The following is a 22,326-nucleotide window of genomic DNA, read 5'->3' on the forward strand; positions in this document are numbered from 1 at the left end:
CTATATGGATTTTCCTGTGGTTCTTCACGTGTTTAGACGCAACTGTTAATGTTTTATATATAAGCATTTCTGATAGCATAAGTTCATAACATATGTTCCATAAGTTTGTCACTAGTTATTGAGAGCTTCTCATGTACAGACTAAATAGGAGGTTGAAGTGCAAAACCCCATGTAGTAAATTCTCGCGTCGTTCTCGAACTACCTCTCAGTAAGCCTCTATCACTTCGAAGTATATGAAGTTACAAAGTATCATACTTAAGGGAACATATCTTATAAACTTATGGTTATATTAGTACACAATCGCTTTTAAAACCCATTTTATGAATGTTTAACGTAAATCCATAGAGATAAAGAATGCGATTGAGATTTGTTTTCACGCTATAGGATAGGCAACTCTCTATCTCGAACGACAGCTTATTCTTTATACACTCTGATCCAGCATCGGTTGTCACCACGCGCAAAGGTAGGACTCTATGTTACCTAGTTTTGTGTGTGCTGACAATACTACGTGTAGTAGTCTGTAGGCAATTTGAGACGTATTTGAAACAAAGGCCTAGAGGTCCGTGCATTTGAGCTTAAAAAATTCGCTAAAATCCTGAAGTTTTTCGTCTATTTTCAGCACACACAAAACTAGGTTACATATAGTCCGAGCTTTGCGCGTGCTGAAGACCGATGCTGGAACAGAGTATATACAGAATAAGCTATCGTTCGAGATAGAGTTGCGTATCCTATAGCGTGAAAACAAATTTCCTCACGCGCATTCTTTATCCATGGTAAAACTTTTTGAAGTATACTAAGAGCTGCGTGATTTCTGACTTTTACCTGACTTAATATAAATGCTTGTTAGCTATGATAGATGGCGACACTGTCGCTGAACATAACTCTTTTTTTATTCTCCACCCCCCCCCCTTTCCCCATCCACGAGGAGAGGAAAGGGATAAATAGATAACGCACTCTCGTTGTAGATACGAGTCTGATCACAACGTAATGTAACTTAAGCCTCGTCATGTAAATTCATTTGTATCGTAACTATTAAACTTAAACCTCTTTTTTTTATTACAAACATGAACGTATTATTTACTAACGATAAGCAACGATAACGAAACGCTAATATCTCAGAAGTGGGATCAGAACGAGTATCTAATGACGACTTAGAGACACGCCGCCGATATTTTTTTGGACAACAACGGACAACGAGGCGACGCCATATTGCTTTTTTTCAAAGTCCGAGAACGCGAACTCAACGGGACAATGAAAACTACGAAAACGGGCAAGCTTAAGTCAATGATGTTCCAATAATATTGCAACGAACTATTAATCGAGATTATGCAACGAACTTTTAATCGAGATTATACAACGAACTATTAATCGAGATTATACAACGAACTATTAATCGAGATTATACAACGAACTTTTAATCGAGATTAAACAACGAACTTTTAATCGAGATTAAACAACGAACTTTTAATCGAGATTAAACAACGAACTTTAAATCAAGATTAAACAACGAACTTTATCCAACGAACTTATAATCGCGATTAAACGATTAAGAAAACGAACCTTTAGTCGAGATTAAACCACGAGACCGAAACAACGAACGATGGCCGATGCACACGATGACCAATACGAGGAAGCAAGAGGTCAGAACGAAGGACTTCTAGAAGTGCATGGGACAAACGAGACACCGAATTTTATCTCTCTTGGAGCGTTTGAAGAGGCGATAAAGAACGCAGTAAGCAGCGCTGTAGCGGCTACGATGGCAGCTATGCAACAAGCCAACGTAAATAACGGACCGAACCAAGGGCAAGGAGGAAACGTAGCCCCACCACAACCTCCTACAAACGTCGCTTATCATCAATGGGGAGATGTAAGCAAAATCCTACCTGATTTCGATCCTGATCACGCTCCACATCAAACGTCAGAGATGTGGATAAAGAAGGTGAACGATATGGCAGCAATGTATGGATGGTCTGACCGCGTAACAGTCAACTATGCCCTACCACACCTAAAGGGATCAGCGAAAATATGGTTTGAAGGATTAGAGTCCAACGTCTACACTTGGGACGACTGGACCGCTTTGATAAAGAAGTGGTTCCCATCGGCGAAAAACACTCAGAAGCTACACCGCGAAATGGAGCAAAGAGTAAGAAAACCAGGTGAAACGTTAGAACGCTATTATCACGAGAAAATTGCGAAAGCACGTTTATGCGGGTTAACCGAAGAGGCAATGATTGAATACTTGATAACGGGTCTAAAGGATCAATCGTTGATTACGGCACTCAGCGTCCGAGAGTTCGCCAGTCCTCCAGAGTTATTACAATGCATGAAGCAGCTCGAAATGAGGTTAGACTTAGCGGATTCGGAAGAAGTTAAAAAGCGACCTCATCACGATCGCCCACGACACGCTGCTAATCATGGCATTGACCAGCCAACACGAAACGAAAGTAAAGAGAATGCAAGAAGTACCGAAAGGAGACCATTCAAGCCACGTTATAACGATAAAGGTGAAACACTATGTTTCAACTGTAGTAATTATGGACATGTGTCCAAAGACTGTCTCCAACCTCAGCGAAGAGCTAGATGTGAAAGATGCGGTCGACCAGGACATGTCGCAAAAGATTGCCGAAACGAAAAGAAACCCCCGAGCACGCCTGACACTACGGCGGTTAAAATAGTGGCACTCACCATATGCGACAATACAACGGCTCCTACTACCGACCCCAACGAAACTTCTGCTACCGACACAAACGAAACTCCTGCTACCGACACAAACGAAAAGTTTTTCAAGAATGCTATCGTTAACGGGCAACCAGTCAAGTCCTACATTGACCAAGGTAGCAAATGCGTACTCATTAGGGAAAGCGATGCCGCAAACATTTCGTTAAACTACGGACCAGTCAACGACACTTGCGTAATCAGTGGTTACGGCGAAGGTACGACGAAGCCAAAAGGAGTAACCACAGCTACGATCGAAGTAGACCAAGTGAAGGCCAACGTAGAACTGTTCGTGGTTCCAGATGAGTCCCAAACGATATCCTTACTCATCGGACAACCGCTCACCGAACTTCCGAACGTCACCGTAGTAAAACGCCAAAACACGTTAAGGCTCTTCCAAGAAGAACATGCGACCGCGGAAGAAGACGACCAACTGTTAAAAATCCAGATTCCTAACCTCCCACCGCAACCTATTAATTTATGGGTGAAAGCAGCGACGGTAATCCCTCCTAAATTCGTAGGATATATCGATTTGATGACAGACGACCTAAGCATCGACAAGCAAGATGTCTTTGTAGAGGGCCAGTTTCGAGCGTTCGAGAATACAGAGTACTGCATCCCAAAAGGGGTGTATCAAATCGAAGAGGGCCACACGACTATGCCAGTTATGAATGTCTCAGGTACGGAGTTGACCATAGCCAAAGGTCAAAATCTAGCAAGAGCGACACCTTGCCAAGCCGCCGTCGAGAATGAAAACGCCAATGTGCTGAGCATAGAACGAAACGAATTGAGGCTCTTCACCATCAACGAAATCAACGTCGATCCGAATGCATCTCCGGAAACGAAAAAGCGGATCTGCAATACCTTAAACGAATATCGCGACTGCTTCGCCGATAAGTTAACGGAACTTGGTAAAACGGATCAAGCGCTAATGGACATCGAATTAACCACAACAACGCCAGTCACGTATCGACCGTACCATCTGTCTTACAGCGAGCGAGAAAAGGTACGCACAAAAATTTCCGAATTGCTAGCTGCTGGAATAATCACGGAATCAACGTCTCCGTATTCAAGTCCAATTTTGATTATCAAGAAAAAAACGGGCGACGAACGCCTTTGCGTGGACTTTCGAGCACTAAATCGAATTACGAAAAAGGATGCTTTTCCCTTGCCGTTAATTGACGACCAGCTAGAACGTTTACGTGGTAACAAATATTTTACGAGTCTAGATTTAATGTCCGGTTACTACCAGATTCCGGTAGCTGAGGAATCGCAACCGAAAACCGCATTCTGTACACCAGACGGACATTATCAGTTTTTACGTCTCCCGTTTGGATTGAGCAACGGTCCGGCAGTCTTCCAACGGATGATGAATGCTGTGCTCGGACCACTTAGATACGCTATAGCACTTACGTACTTAGATGATGTGCTAATTCCCTCGATCGACGAAGGCCAAGGCTTAGAGCACCTCAAAGAGGTATTGAAAGTTTTCCGACGCGCCAAGCTCACATTGAATTTAAAGAAATGTTACTTCCTGCGAACCAACATCGAGTATCTCGGGTTCGACATCAGCGAGAAAGGAATTAGACCTGGAGAACGGAAAATTCAATGCGTCCGAGACTTTCCAAACCCACATAACGTACATGAAGTCCGACGATTTTTGGGACTCTCAAGTTATTTTAGACGATTCATTAAGGGGTTCGCAGTTCAAGCCGAACCTCTATCACGACTCATACGAAACGATGTCGAGTGGACTTGGACGAACGAACAGGAAGCGTCCTTCGCCTGCCTGAAGAAAAGGTTAACTGACCGACCAGTGTTAGCCCTTTATAGTCCACACGCTATCACCGAAGTACACACTGATGCCAGCCAAATTAGACTCAGTGCTATACTCATGCAAAAAGAAGACGCTGAAGACACGTTATTCCACCCCGTTTATTATGCTAGTAGAAAAACCACCCGCGAAGAGTCACGTTACCACTCCAGCGAACTGGAAACTCTCGCGGTTATATGGGGATTAGAAAAGTTCAGAGTCTTCTTAATCGGGCTGAAATTCACCGTTGTTACGGATTGCAGCTCAGTTCGAGCAACGTTGGCAAAGAAGCATTTAGTCCCACGAATTGGTCGTTGGTGGCTGAGGATCCAAGAGTTTGACTTCGAAATAATGCATCGACCGGGAATAAGGATGGCTCACGCTGACGCTTTAAGTAGAGCACCCTTTGAGGACGCCGAGGAAATGCAAATAGCAAAAGGCCTGTGCGTCATGCACACCGAAGTTCAAACGGAAGATTGGCTAACGGCAGCCCAGTTTAGCGACCCAAAATTACGTTATATCAGGGAACAACTATTGAAGACAGGGAAACGTACGAAGGAAGACACTCGTCTCATCGAAGATTACAGCTTATCAAACGGACGAATATATCGAAAAATAATTGTCAACGAAAACGAAGAACCGATTCTACTTTGGGTTGTACCAGATGCAGCTCGATGGAGAATCGTCAAGAACTGCCATGATGACATAGGTCACGTAGGCATAGACAAAACGTGTAAGAAAGTAGCGGAATCATATTGGTTTCCTCGACTAAGACGGTACGTTCGCCGTTACGTTTCATCGTGTCTAGAATGCCTCTTCCACAAACGACCAGCTGGAAGGCAACCGGGGATGTTACACCCCATAGACAAAGTAGGAACGCCACTACATACCCTTCATATGGATCACCTGGGTCCATTCGTTCGTAGCACCAAAGGAAACACATACGTCATTGCAGCTATCGACGGGTTTACGAAGTACACTATCCTACGAGCTGTTCGAGATACCGGCATGCGAGCCACCACACGTTTTTTAGAAGACATTATCGGATTATTTGGTGCTCCAACGAGATTGATTACCGATCAGGGTACTTCATACACAGGTCGGGCGATCAAAGACCTTTGTAAAAAGTCGAACGTCAAACACATCGTAAACGCGACAGCAACGCCACGTGGAAACGGCCAGATAGAGCGAGTTAATAGGCAGTTAACTCCTGCTATAGCCAGCATGTGCATTCGAGAAGATGAGCGCGATTGGGATACCCATTTGTACGAGATTCAATGGGGGATTAATAACACGTACCACAATGCCACGAAAAGCACCCCCTTCGCTCTTCTCTTTAACTTCAAATCACGAAACCCAACCTCAGATTTGATTCAAGACACGTTAGAAGAAACGATCGACTTCGACGAAACGACTCTCAAACGTAGAGACGATGCGATTCAATCAATTCGCATTGATCAGGAAAAGCAACGCCAACGCTACAATATGAAACGGGCTAAAGCAGAGACTTACCAACCAGGCGATTTGGTGGTGGTCGAGAGACCCCCACAAGCAACTGGACTATCGTTGAAAACAGCTGCTAAGTATCGTGGGCCGTACATAGTCACCAAACGTTTAAATTACGACAGGTATCTAATTGAAGATTTACCGGAAAACCAACGATCTCAAAAGTTCTACCGGAACACAGCTCCGGTAGATAAACTGAAAAGGTTCCTATTCCACGACCAAGATGAGATAGACGACACTCAGGAAGATGCAGCTGACCACCAGTTCATCGACAACCCTAACGACGATCAAACTGAAACAGTGGACACGGTATCCATCGAAGAACACGTCCCAGCCGAACCAGGCTCCACTAACGAACATGATCCTGATGACGGTCAGCCGCCACAACGCGTCCTCTCCGCTAACGAACATGATCCTGATGACGGTCAGCCGCCACAACGCGTCCTCTCCGCTAACGAACATGATCCTGATGACGGTCAGCCGCCAAAACGCGTCCCTCGAGTTCGGAAGCCACCGACTTACCTCAAGGACTATTATAGGCACTAAGTACAAACTAATTCCAATGTAACATAATTCCAATGTAACCGTTCCTAGTATTATTTTTTGTATGTGTAAATCTGGGGATTTAGTTAGTCAGGATTGGTCGAATGTTAGCTATGATAGATGGCGACACTGTCGCTGAACATAACTCTTTTTTTATTCTCCACCCCCCCCCCCTTTCCCCATCCACGAGGAGAGGAAAGGGATAAATAGATAACGCACTCTCGTTGTAGATACGAGTCTGATCACAACGTAATGTAACTTAAGCCTCGTCATGTAAATTCATTTGTATCGTAACTATTAAACTTAAACCTCTTTTTTTTATTACAAACATGAACGTATTATTTACTAACGATAAGCAACGATAACGAAACGCTAATATGCTTAACATTTCCTGACTTTTCTCAGACTTTGTTAAATTCTTAAATTGCCTGACTTTGTTAAATTATTAAAATTATCTGACTTTGTTTAAATTATTAGATTTCCCCCAGTTTTTCACAACTTTAGTGTAGTTTTCAGCAATCTTTAGGAAAGTAATCTAAGGTCATGTTAATTAAGTTGTATTCTTTAAAAAGTAGACGAAAAACAGCCTGAGGGCAAAAAAAAGAGGAAGAAAAAAAAAATGATGAAAAAATGGAGGAAAGCACCAGCACCGCTGAGGAAAGCGTAAAAACTAGGGGTGTGCGGGTACCCGATACCCGAAGATTACCCGTTCGGGTATCGGGGCGGGTACCCGACCCGATACCCGACAATGACTCTTCCAACTATTCGAAACTACTCGGGTAGTAAACAATACTCCCCCCCATTACCCGTGTCAAGCCGAAACGGTTGTCGGGTTATTCGCGGGTACGAAAATGGGAATCAGAGGTGAAAGGGGGACCACCCACTGTCCAGTTTAAAAAGAATCGGAATTTTTAAGAATGAAGAAATGCCTGGAAACACTGTTTCAAGGTGAAATTTAGTTCACATAAGGTATGCGTTCTGTGGTAGTTTCATTCTGAGACAGACTAGAATCACCGCACGCACGCAACGCGACACACCTATATCATCCCATTGCCAGTATTCTGTGTTGAAATAAGACTAAGGGTTAAGAAAGTGAAAGCGGAACCAGAAGTTAAAGAAAGCATCAAAAAGAAAGAAACTAAGAAAGAGCATACATTGAATAACGCAGGATTGAGATATAACTGTAAGAAGTGTACTAAAGGGAATTTTTGAAGGAAATATCAATTTATTTAAGCCTAATTACCCGAATAACAAGCCAAAATTTTTGGGTACCCACATCGATAACTAACTATTCGTCTAACTTTTAATACCCGACTATTACCCGACAACCATTTTTCGGCTAAGCCTAATTACCCGAATACCCGACAAAAATTCGGGTACCCGCCCCGATACCCGATAACAATATTTTTGATTACCCGAACCCGATTCGAAATGGAAAAATCACTACCCGCACACCCCTAGTAAAAACTAAAGAAAATTTAAATAATTAAAAAAAAATATGTAAGTCATGGTTAATATTTTTATTTGAATACAATTTCAGTTTTGTTTCAAGAATAATAATGTTGAGATTATGTTTTGTGTAGGTTCAAAACACCCTGGATTTTTTTTGAAAAACTGTTTTTTTAATTTTTTATTTTTTTTTTATGTTTTGTTCACAGTTTATTATGTTTTAATTTAGTTTCTTTAAAAGTAAAAGAAATTTAAAAAACATTTCTTGAACTTTATTGAATTTGAAACTCTTAACCCCAATATTTATTAGTTCTAAAGTCCATGTGACATTATTAAATTCTGAAGATTCTTAAACGAATTATTTAGGCCCATTTTCAATTTCCCAGACTTGTCCCTGAATTTTCAGGCCCATTTTCAATGTCCCAGACTTTTTAGGCGCATTTTCAATTTCCCTCACTTGTCCGTCCCCGACTTTTTAGACCCATTTTCAATTTTCCTGACTTCCCCCTGACCTTTTAGGCCCATTTTCAATATTTCAGACTTTTGCCGGACTTTTTAGGCCCAATTTCAATCGAAAAAAGTTATTAAATAAATAAATCTATATGGTTATAATTATGTTGAAATGAAAGCTATTAAATCCATCACTTTGTTATTTGGCTCCGTTAATTTCTAAAAATTTCCAAAATCTAGTGTATTACATATTTAACCAAAATTTATGTTAATTAACCAAACCAAAAAACGTTATGAAATAAAGAGCCTGAGAATGGATCCCCTTAAAACCAGAACCAAGACCTGTGGGTGTTAATTTGAAAACAATTTTTGAAAATGAACACTTTCGTTACTTTCGTTTCTTTGATATTTAGACATTTACCTACAATAATTTCAGAAACAGCTGTCACAGATAACAATGTAGTAATTGATTGATCTACCAGTAAGATTAATAATTAATTTAATTATAATTTATTTCAACCTACCGACAGTATTCGTAATACTAATGGGTGGCTTTTATTCCAAATAACCGAAGTTGATGTTGCCTATAACATGACAACAATCATTGATAACGCTATTTTGACCGAGGCTTAGCGAAAATGCTGGTGAATTTCTAGTTTAAAAATAATTGTAATTTTCAATGACGTTTTTGGATTAAACAAAAGAATCTATACAGTTCTGTTTGTCATATTTCCCTTGAAAAGTTATCGGCAAGGTTCAGTCAGCGGAGGTATCATCATTAAGGTGTAAAATTTACTTCAACAGCTTATATTAATATGTCCCAGCTGTCACAGATAACACTGTAGTAATTGATTGATCTACCAGTAAGATTAATAATTAATTTAATTATAATTTATTTCAACCTACCGGTAATCGTAATGCCTGGGCAGCGTGGCTTTTGAAATTACCGAAATAGATGTTTCCTTACTTGCCTTAGTTGCCTATAATAACGCTATTTTGACCGAGGCTTAGCGAAATTGCTTAATAATAAAATATTCTGGTTGTTTTAAAGTTTAAAATTAATTATAGTAAATTCCAATGATGTTTTTGTTAGGAACACAATAAAAATCAGACCTAATTAGGCTCCATTTTAATTCCATTTAAAAAAACTTTGGTTTTAAGCGCTTAAAGGCGCGGGTGATCTAACGCCATGTTTTTCTTGCTTAAGTCCCCCTAACGGTGTGAATCACGACGAAAACGCCGTAAGTCCTGGTAAGTCCAACATAAAAAATTAGGGCTAAAATGCGTGTCTCTAACAGTGGTAAAACGCCGTAATTCCAATACCCAAAACAACGCAAGTCAAAGTATGTGTTAATAATGATAAAAATCAATACTTAAACTTAATTGATCTTTATGAAACTTGAAAAGTCGGTACAATGAAGTGTTATCTTTCATTTAAGATGGTTCCCAAACGTAACGAATGAATAGTTTTCCTTATATGCCTTCTGAGAAAATGCTCTTTTTTATAAAATTCCCATGTTATGTCTATGGAAAAATATAGTATCTTTCGCCAAATGTCTTAATAATTTTATGGATTCTAAAACCACCCTTAACAACTTTTTTCTTTATAGAATTAACTATTTGATGGATCTTTTTGAAATTTGAACCACAAAATTAGGGCCCGAATTTTAGTTCACTGGCAAAATTTCAAAGCAGCAAACACAATACGAAAAACGTTACGGCCAATCAAAAAACCACCCTTTAGCATTAGAGGCAGTATCAAGTCTTATCTAAGAGAGCGACCGCTCTCCTAGAATATCGACTTTATTCAGTGCTCGTCGTATTAACATATTTACAGGTTAAGGAATGACTAACTTTCTTGTTAGCTCGTACTCTTATTATATAGGCCTGCCTGAGGTACAAAGTTCAGTTCTATCAAATAAATCAGTTCAGTTCAGTTTCTACATTATACAACATCTTTTCTCTTAAGCTAATTTACATATCGTTAGGATTTTATTAATTTCATAAATTAAGCTTGAGGATCTTTTTCACCACTCGGCCACTCTTCGTTCTTACTGCTGGTGGCTTATCAACGATTGCGATTGGAGGTGATGATTCTGACTCATTGCTGCTGGACTCTGCTGCTGTCGCCATTTGTGGCTCAGGACTACTTGACTCTGTTACTACTGATGGTTGTGCCTCGTAGTCGGACTCGACTGGCTTTAACATCTGTGACTCTTCATAATTGGATTCTGTTGATGTTGAGGATCGTGGCTCAGGAGCATCGTAGTCGATTGGCATTGAAGGTCGAAACTCGCAGTTTGACTGTGGCTCTGGTGCAGGAATACTAAGGCGCGTTGACGCTGACAGTTGTGGCGCGTAGCTATTGAACTCTATGGACTTTGATGGCATTGCTATCAAGTGATACCGGTTTCTTCGGATTACGCCCCGAGGAGTATCGAGGATATATGATCTCGGTTCTTCTGCGTGACACTTGACAGTTCCTTGAGTCTTGAGATCAGTTATCCACACGCTTTCCCCTCTTGAGAGGGGGGTTAATATTCTGGCTCTATGTCGGTTATCGTAGTTGTCCTTCAATTTCCTCTGGCGGCTTTCTTCCCTTTGTCGGACAATGTCATAGGGCGGAATACTGGGTAACAGATCCTTAGACGTTATTGGCAATGTGGAGCGAAGTTTGCGTCCCATCAAGAGCTCCGCTGGAGTATAACCGTTAGCCAAGGGGGTTGTTCTATAAGACAAAAGGGCTCGACAAGGATCGTCGCCTTTCTTGAGGGTTTGCTTTACAACTTTAACGGCCGCTTCGACGAAACCGTTGCTTTGTGGGAATCTTGGACTTGAGGTTATGTGTGTGAAACCATAAGTTTTGGCGAACTCTCGGAATTCTGAAGTGATAGTCTTCTGAAATTGTGGTCCATTGTCAGTTTTCACTACTTCTGGAATACCGTGTGTCGCAAAGATTTTCTTCACGGCGTTGATTACCGTTCTGGTGCTCATATCACTCAGTTGCTTTATCTCAAAATATCTGGAGTAGAAGTCGGTTACAAGTAAATACCATTTTCCTTGCAAATAAAATAGGTCCATCGCTAGTATCTTCCATGGACGATCTGGAAACGCACTGGGACGTAGCGGTTCATGAGGGTTGCTGGACTCTTTGATGCATGTTACACAACTCTTGACCTTGTCCTCAATGTCCTTAGAGATCCCTGGCCACCAAACAGCGGACTTTGCTCGTGCCCGGCATTTAGTAATGCCCTGATGACCTTCGTGTATCTTCTCGAGAATATCCCTCCGAAGGGCATCCGGTACCAGAATCCTTGGGCCTTTCATGAGTAAGCCCTGTTGAATTGTTATTTCATCGCGGAACGGAAGATATTTTCGAAGAGTTTGGTGAACATCGTTTGGTATAGGCCAACCGACTTGAGTATATTGTTGAAGTTTCTTGCAGGTCTCATTTTCCTGTTGTGCAACCCATATCTCTGACAAGCGGACGTCTGATACTGGTATGCTTGAGGTGACTAGTTGCACATGAGCAGTGACTTCGTCTTCAAGCTCAGTGGCTCCTACATCTGGTAACGGACGTCGAGATAAGGTGTCTGCAATTATTAGCTGTTTTCCGGGAACGTAGCTGACTTCATAAACATATCGCATCAGACGGATTCGAAGGCGTTGCAAACGAGGGGATAAGTCGTCAAGTGGCTTTGTTTGCATAATGGCAACCAAAGGTTTATGATCGGTCTCTATGTCTACTTTTACCCCGACGATGTAGTCCTTGAATCTCTCACATGCCCACACCATGGCTAGCGCTTCCTTCTCAATTTGTGCATATCTTTGTTCAGCCGGACTTAATGTCTTTGATCCATACGCCACTACCCTGAGAGAGCCGTCGGGCTGCTGTTGACGTAGTACGGCGCCAATGCCGAACGATGATGCATCAGCAGAAAGGATGGATCTGTTCTTAGGAGCCAATACCGGTTTCGACGAGAGGATTCGTTGAAGTTTGGTAAAAGCGTCTTGCTGAACGTCAGACCATAGCCACTGATTTTTGTTGCTCAGCAACGCATTTAGCGGTTGCGCCATCTCCGCCATGTGTGGAATAAATTTTCCTAGGTAATTAGCCATCCCAAGAAATCTTCGTAGTTGCGTTGCGTCTTCCGGTGGCTTCATTCGTGTGATGGCTTTTATTTTGTCGTCATCCGGCATAATTCCCTCTCCATCAATCGTGTGACCCAAAAACTTGACTCTTGTGACAGAAAATTCGCATTTTTCGAGATTGAGTGTCACACCCGCCTTTTCCAAATTACGTAACGTATGTCTCAGGCGAGCGTCGTGGTCATCTTGATCCGTTCCATATACTAGTATGTCATCTTGGAGGTTCACATTTCCAGAAACCCCTTCGAATGCATGGCTGATTTGACGCTGGAAGTGTTCTGATGCTGAACTAAGGCCAAATGGTAGTCGATTGAAATAAAAACGTCCAAATGGTGTGATAAAAGTTGTAAGTGGTGCTGATTTCTTATCCAATGGGATTTGCCAATACCCACTGTTCGCGTCCAACTTTGAAAAAATCTTGGCTCCCGCCAGCTGCCCCAAGACGTGATCCACTGCTGGCATTTGATAACGTTCCCGACGGATATATTTGTTCAGATGGGTGAAGTCGACGCAGATACGTAAACTGGGTGTTTTTGCTTCCTCGTGCATAGATGTTTCGTAAGCACTCGTCTCTGCACCGATGGCAACTTAATGTGTGGTCGTTTGAAAACCTCCTGTTTGGTTTTCTGGACTGTGACGTATTCTTGAAACGTGATCGTTGGGTTTGCGGTGGAAATTTTCTACGATCGCGACTTCTCAGTTGGTCAACTTGACTGGTTTCAGTGGCTAACGCACCATTCAACTCCAGCTGCTCTCTTCGTCTGTCTTCTGAGCTTCGAACTCTCTGGATGGCTTGCTCCAGCGATAGATTTTCGTCATCTTGTAACCTCTCTGACAATGCCTTGTTAGAAATGCCCACCACAATACGATCACGGATTAATTCATCCATAAGAGCGCCGTAGTTACAATGTTCTGCCATGGCATATACGGATGTGATGAACTCGTCGGCGGTCTCGCCCTCCTTTTGAAAGCGAGTGTTGAATTTGGCCCTCTCATAAATGGTATTCCGACGAATAATGAAATGACCTTCAAACTTGTTAAGGACCAGTTGAAAGTCGGTCTGAGCCTCGACAGCCAGACTGAAGGAACTGAATATGTCATCTGCTTTATCGCCCATGAGGTAGATAAGTGCGTTGACCTGGTCTTCGTCATCTTTCGCGCTGAGGCCCGACGCTTTCCGAAAGCGCTCAAAGCGCCGTTTCCAGGAAGGCCAATCATTCGGACAAGCAAAGTTAAATGGCTCCGGAGGAGTAACTTGAAAAGCCACCGTCGAAACGACTGGATACGCTGGTAGAGCCATAAAGGGTTTAATTAACTGGGTTTAACACGACTCGGAATAGAGGGCTTGCGACTGTGAGAAACACGTCCACGACGCGGGCAAAACAACACTAAGCCTCGGTCGATCGTAACGCGAAACGCGAACGCAGGGCGCGGGGAAAACGAAACGTATTTATAAACCGGTCGAACAAACTTCTGACACCATGTTGTGTTATCGACTTCTTAATAACACGACTAATTAAAACATAACAATAATTATATCGACTTTATTCAGTGCTCGTCGTATTAACATATTTACAGGTTAAGGAATGACTAACTTTCTTGTTAGCTCGTACTCTTATTATATAGGCCTGCCTGAGGTACAAAGTTCAGTTCTATCAAATAAATCAGTTCAGTTCAGTTTCTACATTATACAACACTTTCGCTCAATTTTTAAACTCGCGTGTTCAAAAGGAATATAGGATGATTTCAATTCAATTGATCCAAAAAGCATTCATCATGCGTGAACATCCTTAATACAGAATTGAGTTTTCACAGATTTAAAGGTTATTAGCGGGGATACTTGAACCAATTTACTAGTAATTAAAGGTAATGCGCAGCACGGCGTACACTTGAAGCCCTCATATGAGCGGTTCCCGTACGAGCGAACCTCATAACCGCGGTTCTTTAAATGGTTTCTCGAAAACGCAGTTTACCCGTTACTGCAGTTCTCCATACACTGGTTCGTCTCGTAAACGCGGTGTACCGTCACAGTAGTTCCCTAAAGTGCAATACAATCGAGAAAAGCGATAGTCGTTTATAATGGTGCAAGTTACTTGAACCCCAATAGGATTCCACGAATCACCTAATGACTAAGGCGGTATTGGTATGTCTGCTTGAAGATACAACTAAAGTTTATAAGAAATTAACTGAAAATATCACCTTTAACTCAAGCTGATGGTGCCACCTCGTGACTTATTTTTAGAACAATATAATAACCATCTTCGATAAAATCAAAGTATTTTTCAGGATAGTAATTAAGGGGAAAAATATTGGCCAAAATTGGGATTTTCAGACATATTTCATATTTCGTGAAATTATGCTAATTATAGGACAGACTTTAACGATAAATAGGACCACCGATTATCTCCAAAACCATATCCCCTGGATATATTTTATAATTATTTGGAAAACTAAAGCTTCAACTTCCCTTAAAAAGTTGTAATTTAGAAAGAAAATCATTTTAAATCACCGTAACCCTTGAAGATCATTTAAATCACCGTAACCCTTGAAGATCATTTATTACCCGAATGATGGTGACCATCCATGAAAGAAAAGGCAGTAAGTGACACCATGATTGCCGACTACCTGGATTCATCAAGTGAGAACGGTTGATATTGTACGGATATCCGAGATTACGAATGATGACCGGAATTTCGTCCACTGGATTTTTGCTCAATTTGAAGTCAGGCGATAGACATTGATAAAGAAACTAATGAAAAATTAAACTTACATTAAATGTCAATTGAAGAGGCAGAAGCGAAAAACTAACCTCAAACATGGTGTAGAATTCCTTGTTAGATGGTCCTTGAAGGAGTTTGTTAGTGATGGGCTGAACGCTTTTGTCATAATGCTGTCTTAGAAGGAACTGTTCGTGAAAACGTAATTTCAATTAAAAAAAGCTAACACAATTAAAAAAATCTAAACCGTTTACAAATTACAGCGGCACTCACAAAACGTTATGGGCTTTCAAATGTAGCCATGGTGAAAAGCTATCAAAAGTCCCCGCCAGTACCCTCCCTTCTAGCCTATCTGGCTTAAACAATTCGCGGAACTTTTTAACGATAAAATTCCTAACAAGTTTCAATTCAAAAATACTATGCGGGACAATTGGTAGCTTATGGATTCCCGAGGACAACAAATAGTATAGACAAAATATTTATGGATTTATCCGTGTTAAGTGTTTACATGCCAAAAAAGTAGTCTTAGTGAGCATCTAGTACTTAATAGGGGAAAGATAAAAAGTAGGGGTGTGCGAATACCACTTTTTGGGTATCGAACCGGTTACCGAATACCAAAAAATTTACCTTATCAAATACCGAATCGAAGAGTTTATTCCAAATCGAATATTGGTAAATTATTTACTATAGTTAAGCCTAGTATTCACCCTAATACTCGCGAATCCTAGGCTTAAGTATTCGCGATTAATCGGGTATTAACCCTAATATTCGTGAATAGTTAATACAAATTATTTACTTTTGATACAAAAAATTAAGAAGCTCCTAAATTTCAAAATACCTCTCCTCATTGATCGCCAAGTATTTCTTAAAATTTTCCTATCCACTTGCTGGTAGTTTTTGATGGGAGACAAATAAAATTGCTATGATACTGTTTAAAACAAGGTGGGTCTCTCTGGTGACAAGAACCTTAATTTATGGTAGTCGAACTTTAACCGAATAGTCAGTTCGGTATTAGGGATGCACCGATATGGGTACAGCCGATATATCGGAAATTCGTAGCCGATATATCGACCGATATTATCGGCCCATAAAAAAAATAAAATTTCTCCATGAATATCGTTTTCAAGAGTAGAATCAACATTTTTTTGGACAATTTACGTTTTTACTTTGTTTTAGCAGAGACATGTGTGTCGTTTAATGTGGTACCGCTACATATTTTAGCCTTAACCCCCTTCCTTAAAAAAATGGTGTGGACTAATTTAAGGTGGAATTCATAAACGTCGGACGCAACGCAATTTAGTACAGGCAAAGGCAGTGCGTCGTGCGCAAACTTCCGCCTTTTGCGCACGACGCCCTGCCTTTGCCTGTACTTAATCGCGTTGCGTCCGACGTTTATGAATTCCACCCTAAGTTAAATCCTTGCTTGGTTTTTAGTAAAAATGCAGCCCCTTTCTTTGTTCAACGAGAAGCAGCGTTAAAAGCAAACTTACGGAGCACAAGTGAAAACTTCAAAGTGTACATTAGTGACACCAAACGCATTAGAGAGCGTCAGTGTCGACTTCGATTGTTTGTGGGGGGTATGGGAAACTAGGGAAATTACTTTCTCATAGTCTTGAACAGAATAAAACTGAGAATGTGGAAAACCTTGAATTTTTAAAGGGAAATGTTAAATTGTCGGAATAAATTTGTGTGATGTGTTTCAATTAGTATTCATTGAGTACCTTAAAACTTGTCAAGTTTTTCTCGAAATTATCGGTATACAAGAAGCCGATATTGGCCGATACCGATATGAAAAAGATAGGCCGATATATCGGTGCATCCCTATTCGGTATTCGATATTTAGTATCGAATAGTGAAAATGGGTTTATCGAATACCGGATCGAATTATTCGATTGAAACGGTTAACCGCAGACCTCTAATAAAAAGCATTGGCAAATGGCAATGCATTCCCATTATGGCAAAGGAGCGAAAAACCGCAGGAATTTCTAATTAGCTCTGTGTTTTGTTTTCTCAGTATGTATTTTGCATAATCAGAATATCTTCATTTATTATTATTTGAGCCCACCACTTCTCGAGTCTAGCCAGGCTAAAAACAAAACCATCTTCAGTCTCAATTTCTACACCAAATGAATTGTTTGTAAAGATGGCCACATTGTGGCCTAACACAAGTGTGAAAAACTACGTGACCTGACCTCTATAATTGCGTAATTTGTGTTTCCAAAGTTAACGACTCCTAATATGAAAAATAAGGCGGTGGTCCTGGACAAATGCCAACTTTAAAAATTAGCTGGGCCAGTTTAAAAATTAATTTCTTTGGGTCTACTGTATGAAATTAAAAATGTTCCAAGGTTTCACCATTTTAAGTGGCCAATGTCATGGTTTTTATGTGAAAAATCTCACGATTGATTGTCTGAAGGAAAGTTGAAAAGGTTTTATACAGGGTTCATACAACTTTTGGAAAACAAATTTCCCTGAGATTTCCAGGTTTTTCCCCATATACTATTATACTTCCCTGAGTTTTCCAGGTTTTTCCCGTATATGGAGTATCCTATGGAGCAAGTGTTAATGAAGGAGGGGGATAAATAGGACTATAACATACTCAAAGGACATCCCCGTATCACTAATAGTAGACTCAGAGTTATGAGCGTCCAAAGTTGGGTATAATGTTAATCCTATGGAGGGTATGTTTATGAACATTTTTCTTAATTACTCGGCCCCTGTTTGACGCAAATTTCCCTGATTTCCCTGAATTTTTACAAAAAATTCTAAATTTCCCTGAGTTTTCCCTGAGGTTTTTGTCAACTATTCCAGGTTTGTATGAACCCTTATAACAAAGGATTATTTTCTTAATTTACAATTAGAAACAGAACAAAAAGATCCAGGCATTTTAAAATTTTGGGTATATATCGGTCCCCTAACACGCAATTTTCTTTAATTTATCATTAATTATTTCACTCAGTAAAGGCAAACGAATGAGCAAATGTCGGATGAATATCGGACATCGGGTATTTAATGCGTTTAGACACACCTTAGTGAATAGTCACCCTAGTTAGACCAGCTAACACATGACAAACATTTATAATGGTCCGCGATTCATCCACGAACCACCAACACTGACTTATATGCATAATTCATAATGAATATTGGAGATTTGACATTCACCCAAAATTAACAACATATGAATTAATGTTTTATCACTTAAGTCAGGTGTATCTCAGATCAATAGCGAGTGACAATTTATCTTTTATCTCAGATAAGATAAATAATGAGTGATAAATTATGATTTATCTCAAGTGTGTCTCAGTTCAAAATCGAGTGATACATTGTCATTTATATCTCGGATCAAAAACGAATGATAAAATTATCGTGTGTCAGGTGTATCCCAGATCAATAGCGAGTGATAAATTATTTATTTCAAGTGTATCTCAAATCAATAACAATTGATATCACTTGCATCATTTATTTATGTCAGGTGCATCTCAGATCAATAACAATTGATATCACTTGCATCATTTATGTCAGGTACATCTCAGATCAATAGCGAATGATAAATTATCATTTATTTCAGGTGTATCTCTATATCAAGTGATATCACCTGTATCATTTATTGGCCCTATCTTGCTATCATAGCGCTTCCTATAATTGGTATTACAATAAAGATCTTGAATAAAAATTGAAGATAAGATCACGAGTTTGCTTTACTAAGTTTATTTGCTAAGATATAAACGTATTTTTAATATTTTGTTCGTCTTAACTATAATTTAAGCATAATAACAAATGATAAGTTTCGAAGTACGTCTTATTTTACATTAACCGTATTAAGCCCGTATTTCATAATTGAATAAATCTGTCATTGCATCCTTGGAATTTTAAAAATCAAGGGTGGATATCTATTCAATCTTCAACAATCGTCAAATGCAGGCACTTGTCGCCGCCCATACCTTTCGCAAACCGCCCAATGTGCAAAGTTTGGGAAGAATAGGACCTCTGAATTTTAGTTACAGCCGAATGGGCGAGAACCATAATGTGTCACTTATGTTAAGTGTATCTCAGATAAACTAGTGATATAATATCAACAATTTCATTTGCATATCAGATAAACTAGTGATATAACATCAACAATTTCATTTGCATATCAGATAAACTAGTGATATAACATCACTAATTTCATTTGCATATCAGATAAAATAGTGATATAATATCAACAATTTCATTTGCATATCAGATAAACTAGTGATATAATATCAACAATTTCATTTGCATATCAGATAAACAAGTGATATAACATCACTAATTTCATTTGCATATCAGATAAACTAGTGACATAATATCAACAATTTCATTTGCATATCAGATAAACTAGTGATATAATATCAACAATTTCAGGTGACGTATCCCAGATAAACTAGTGATATAATATCAACAATTTCAGGTGACGTATCTCAGATAAACTAGTGATATAATATCAACAATTTCATTTGCATATCAGATAAACTAGTGATCGAGCGCATCCTATATCCATTGCTCATAGTAACCCCCGTAAATAATTAACTTCATGTATCCTTTACAAATCACTATAAACCAATTGGTCCAACGTAACAGGTAAACCAGAAGTAACAGTGCGAAAAAACTTGGCAAGTTATATTATGATTTTACTAAGGACCAAGAGCATTTATAAGCGGTATTGTCTCTGTTACACACTATGACCATGGATAAAGAATGCGCGTGAGGAAATTTATTTTCACTCTATTCGCTAGCGAAAACTACGCAGCCGCCACCTCTCCACACTGCGTGGAACTATAAACTTTTGATCAGAATAAATCCGTTGTCTCGAATTCGCCATTGCCGGCTTTCCGCGTTATTAAAGCACTGAAACTATGGAATCTCAAATAGCTATGCCGTCATTAAAGGGAGGGTGAAAAGGAAAATCAAGTCATTTTTCATGGATTATTTTAATAATTATAAGACCAATCTGCCTAGTGAAATACATCCGTATGGTTTAAAATTTCAAATTAGTTAAAAGATTTCATGAATAATTTTAAATAAGTACCTCCGACCAATCCCATAACTCCCTGCCTTCCTTATAGCAAAATTCTCGTGGCACACTCCATGTCTTGAGACACGATTGCCACAAATTTTATCAAATCTCTCGTAAATTTCTTTCGACATGGAGCGTGCCACGAAAATGTTTTTAATTAAAATTATTAATTTAAATAAAATTATCCATGAAATCTTTTAACTAATTTGAAATTTTAAAATCATTCTGTGTTATATCTTGGATGTTTCACTATGCAGATGTATAATTAGTAGAAGAATCGATAAAAAAAATGACTTGGTTTTCCATTTCACCCTCCCTTTAAATTATTAATAATTACTATATAGTTTTACTTCTAATTTTGTTCATAATTGTGAATCTCACCATGTTTGAAATTCTAAAATACATTGGAGACAAGCCAGGAGCATTAGAAGAAGGGGAAAGAATGTTCAGGGAGAACCAGAAAGAGTCTCTAAAATTTTATTTTTGGCTAACTAAAAAGACTACGTAATTTTAATTGAAGTGTGAAATGATATTTAACTCCGACTTTTGTTCATTATTATTTTGAGTTTCAGTATTTTTGAGCGCAGTAATATTACAAAAAAGAACAACACAATTTCTTCCGCCTCTAGCGTTAAAGCTGCCATAGCCCATATGTTTCGGTTTGTTTGATCACCACTATACGCAGAAAAACCAAGCTGCAGGGGTAGCGATTGCGGCACCCTCTATTCCCGTTTCACTAGCGAATAGGATAGGCAACTCCCTATATCGAACGAACGACTGCTTATTCTGTATATACTCTGTTACCACATCGGTTGTCAACACGCGCAAAGCTAGGTAACCTAGCTTTGTACGTACTGTCGAGAGACGAAAAACTTCAGGATTTAAAATATCAGCGAGTTTTTTAGAGTGTAGTAGGCAATTTCACACGTATTTGAAACTAAGGCCTAGAGGTCAGTGCTCTCGAGCTAAAAAACTCGCGGATATTTTAAATCCTGAAGATCCTGAAGATTTTCGTCTCTTGTCAGCACGTACAAAGCTACGGTACATAGAGACCTAGCTTTGCGCGTGCTGACAACCGATGTTGTAACAAAGTACATACGTAATAAGCTGTCGTTAGAGATACGGAGTTGCCTATCCTGTAGAGTGAAAACAAATTTCCTCACGCTTATTCTTTATCCATGCTATGACCAAAGAAGACAAAGCGAATGTTGCCCGGAAAAAAAACACATTTGTCGTAGAATATTTCAAATTATACTCATATCTTTCAGTTTGTCACTACATTCCTTTTTGAATTCTATTGACTATTCAAATTACTGTTGCATCTGGTGAACGAAGCTTACCAAAAATTAAATTGATAGAAACCTATTCACGTTCAACGATGACTCAGGAACGATTGAATAGTTTAGCTTAATCTCAATCGAAAGAGACACAACAGCTTTTTGGACTAATCCGAAATGATCAAAAAAAAAATTGATTTTATTGACAGACTGACTGATAATCAACGCCCAGCCCAGCCCAAACGTTACTCATAAGTAGTAGGCGCGTACAAAAAATATTTTTTTCAATCCGCCGGCATCTTAATAAATGGCGCCCAGAAATGTAAAAAATGGTGTCTATGCAAGCAAGAAGGAATTTACTATAAGAAGGCCTAAAAAGGCGTCCGGTGCGCGCGTGATAGTCGACAATCCCCCCTCATGGGTGGGGGGAGGCTGGAAACCAAGGCGGGACTTAATATTTTATCTTACTCCATGTTTTCCCCATTTATCTCTTTTACCTTCTCGTTAAGCTTTGGTTTGGTTTTTGGAACTCACGAAATCATAAGTATAGTACACTTGATTCGATTTAGAGACAATTATAGAACGAACGATTTTTACGTAGAGACACGTATTCAAAATCCATTAAGTTAGGTTCAAAACCTTTAACTAACTTGTTAATGGAAATAAAAA

General features: G+C 39.6%; 1 protein-coding gene across 3 annotated transcripts in view; it reads right to left on the reverse strand.

The window, feature by feature from the left end:
• The window catches only part of LOC149704563 (uncharacterized), a 61,085-nt gene extending 39,286 nt beyond the window's left edge, over positions 1–21,799 (reverse strand). The window contains exons 1-3 of one of the 3 annotated variants that reach the window (XM_089867008.1): positions 21,640–21,799; positions 15,435–15,530; positions 15,189–15,374 (exon numbers count right to left, since the gene is read on the reverse strand). In XM_089867008.1, the coding sequence (XP_089723134.1) occupies positions 15,189–15,374; positions 15,435–15,443 (195 nt within the window). In that variant the 5' untranslated portion in view covers positions 15,444–15,530; positions 21,640–21,799. Of the gene's footprint in view, positions 1–15,188; positions 15,375–15,434; positions 15,531–15,615; positions 15,737–21,639 lie in introns of those variants that run through there. The other 2 variants (XM_089867009.1, XM_089867010.1) reach the window with 2 other exon arrangements.
• Between the last annotated feature and the right edge of the window lie 527 nt (positions 21,800–22,326).

This window comes from Phalangium opilio, unplaced genomic scaffold, assembly GCF_054372755.1.
Source record: "Phalangium opilio isolate 3A_F unplaced genomic scaffold, DU_Popi_V2 ptg000017l_1, whole genome shotgun sequence".
Taxonomy (NCBI): domain Eukaryota; kingdom Metazoa; phylum Arthropoda; class Arachnida; order Opiliones; family Phalangiidae; genus Phalangium; species Phalangium opilio.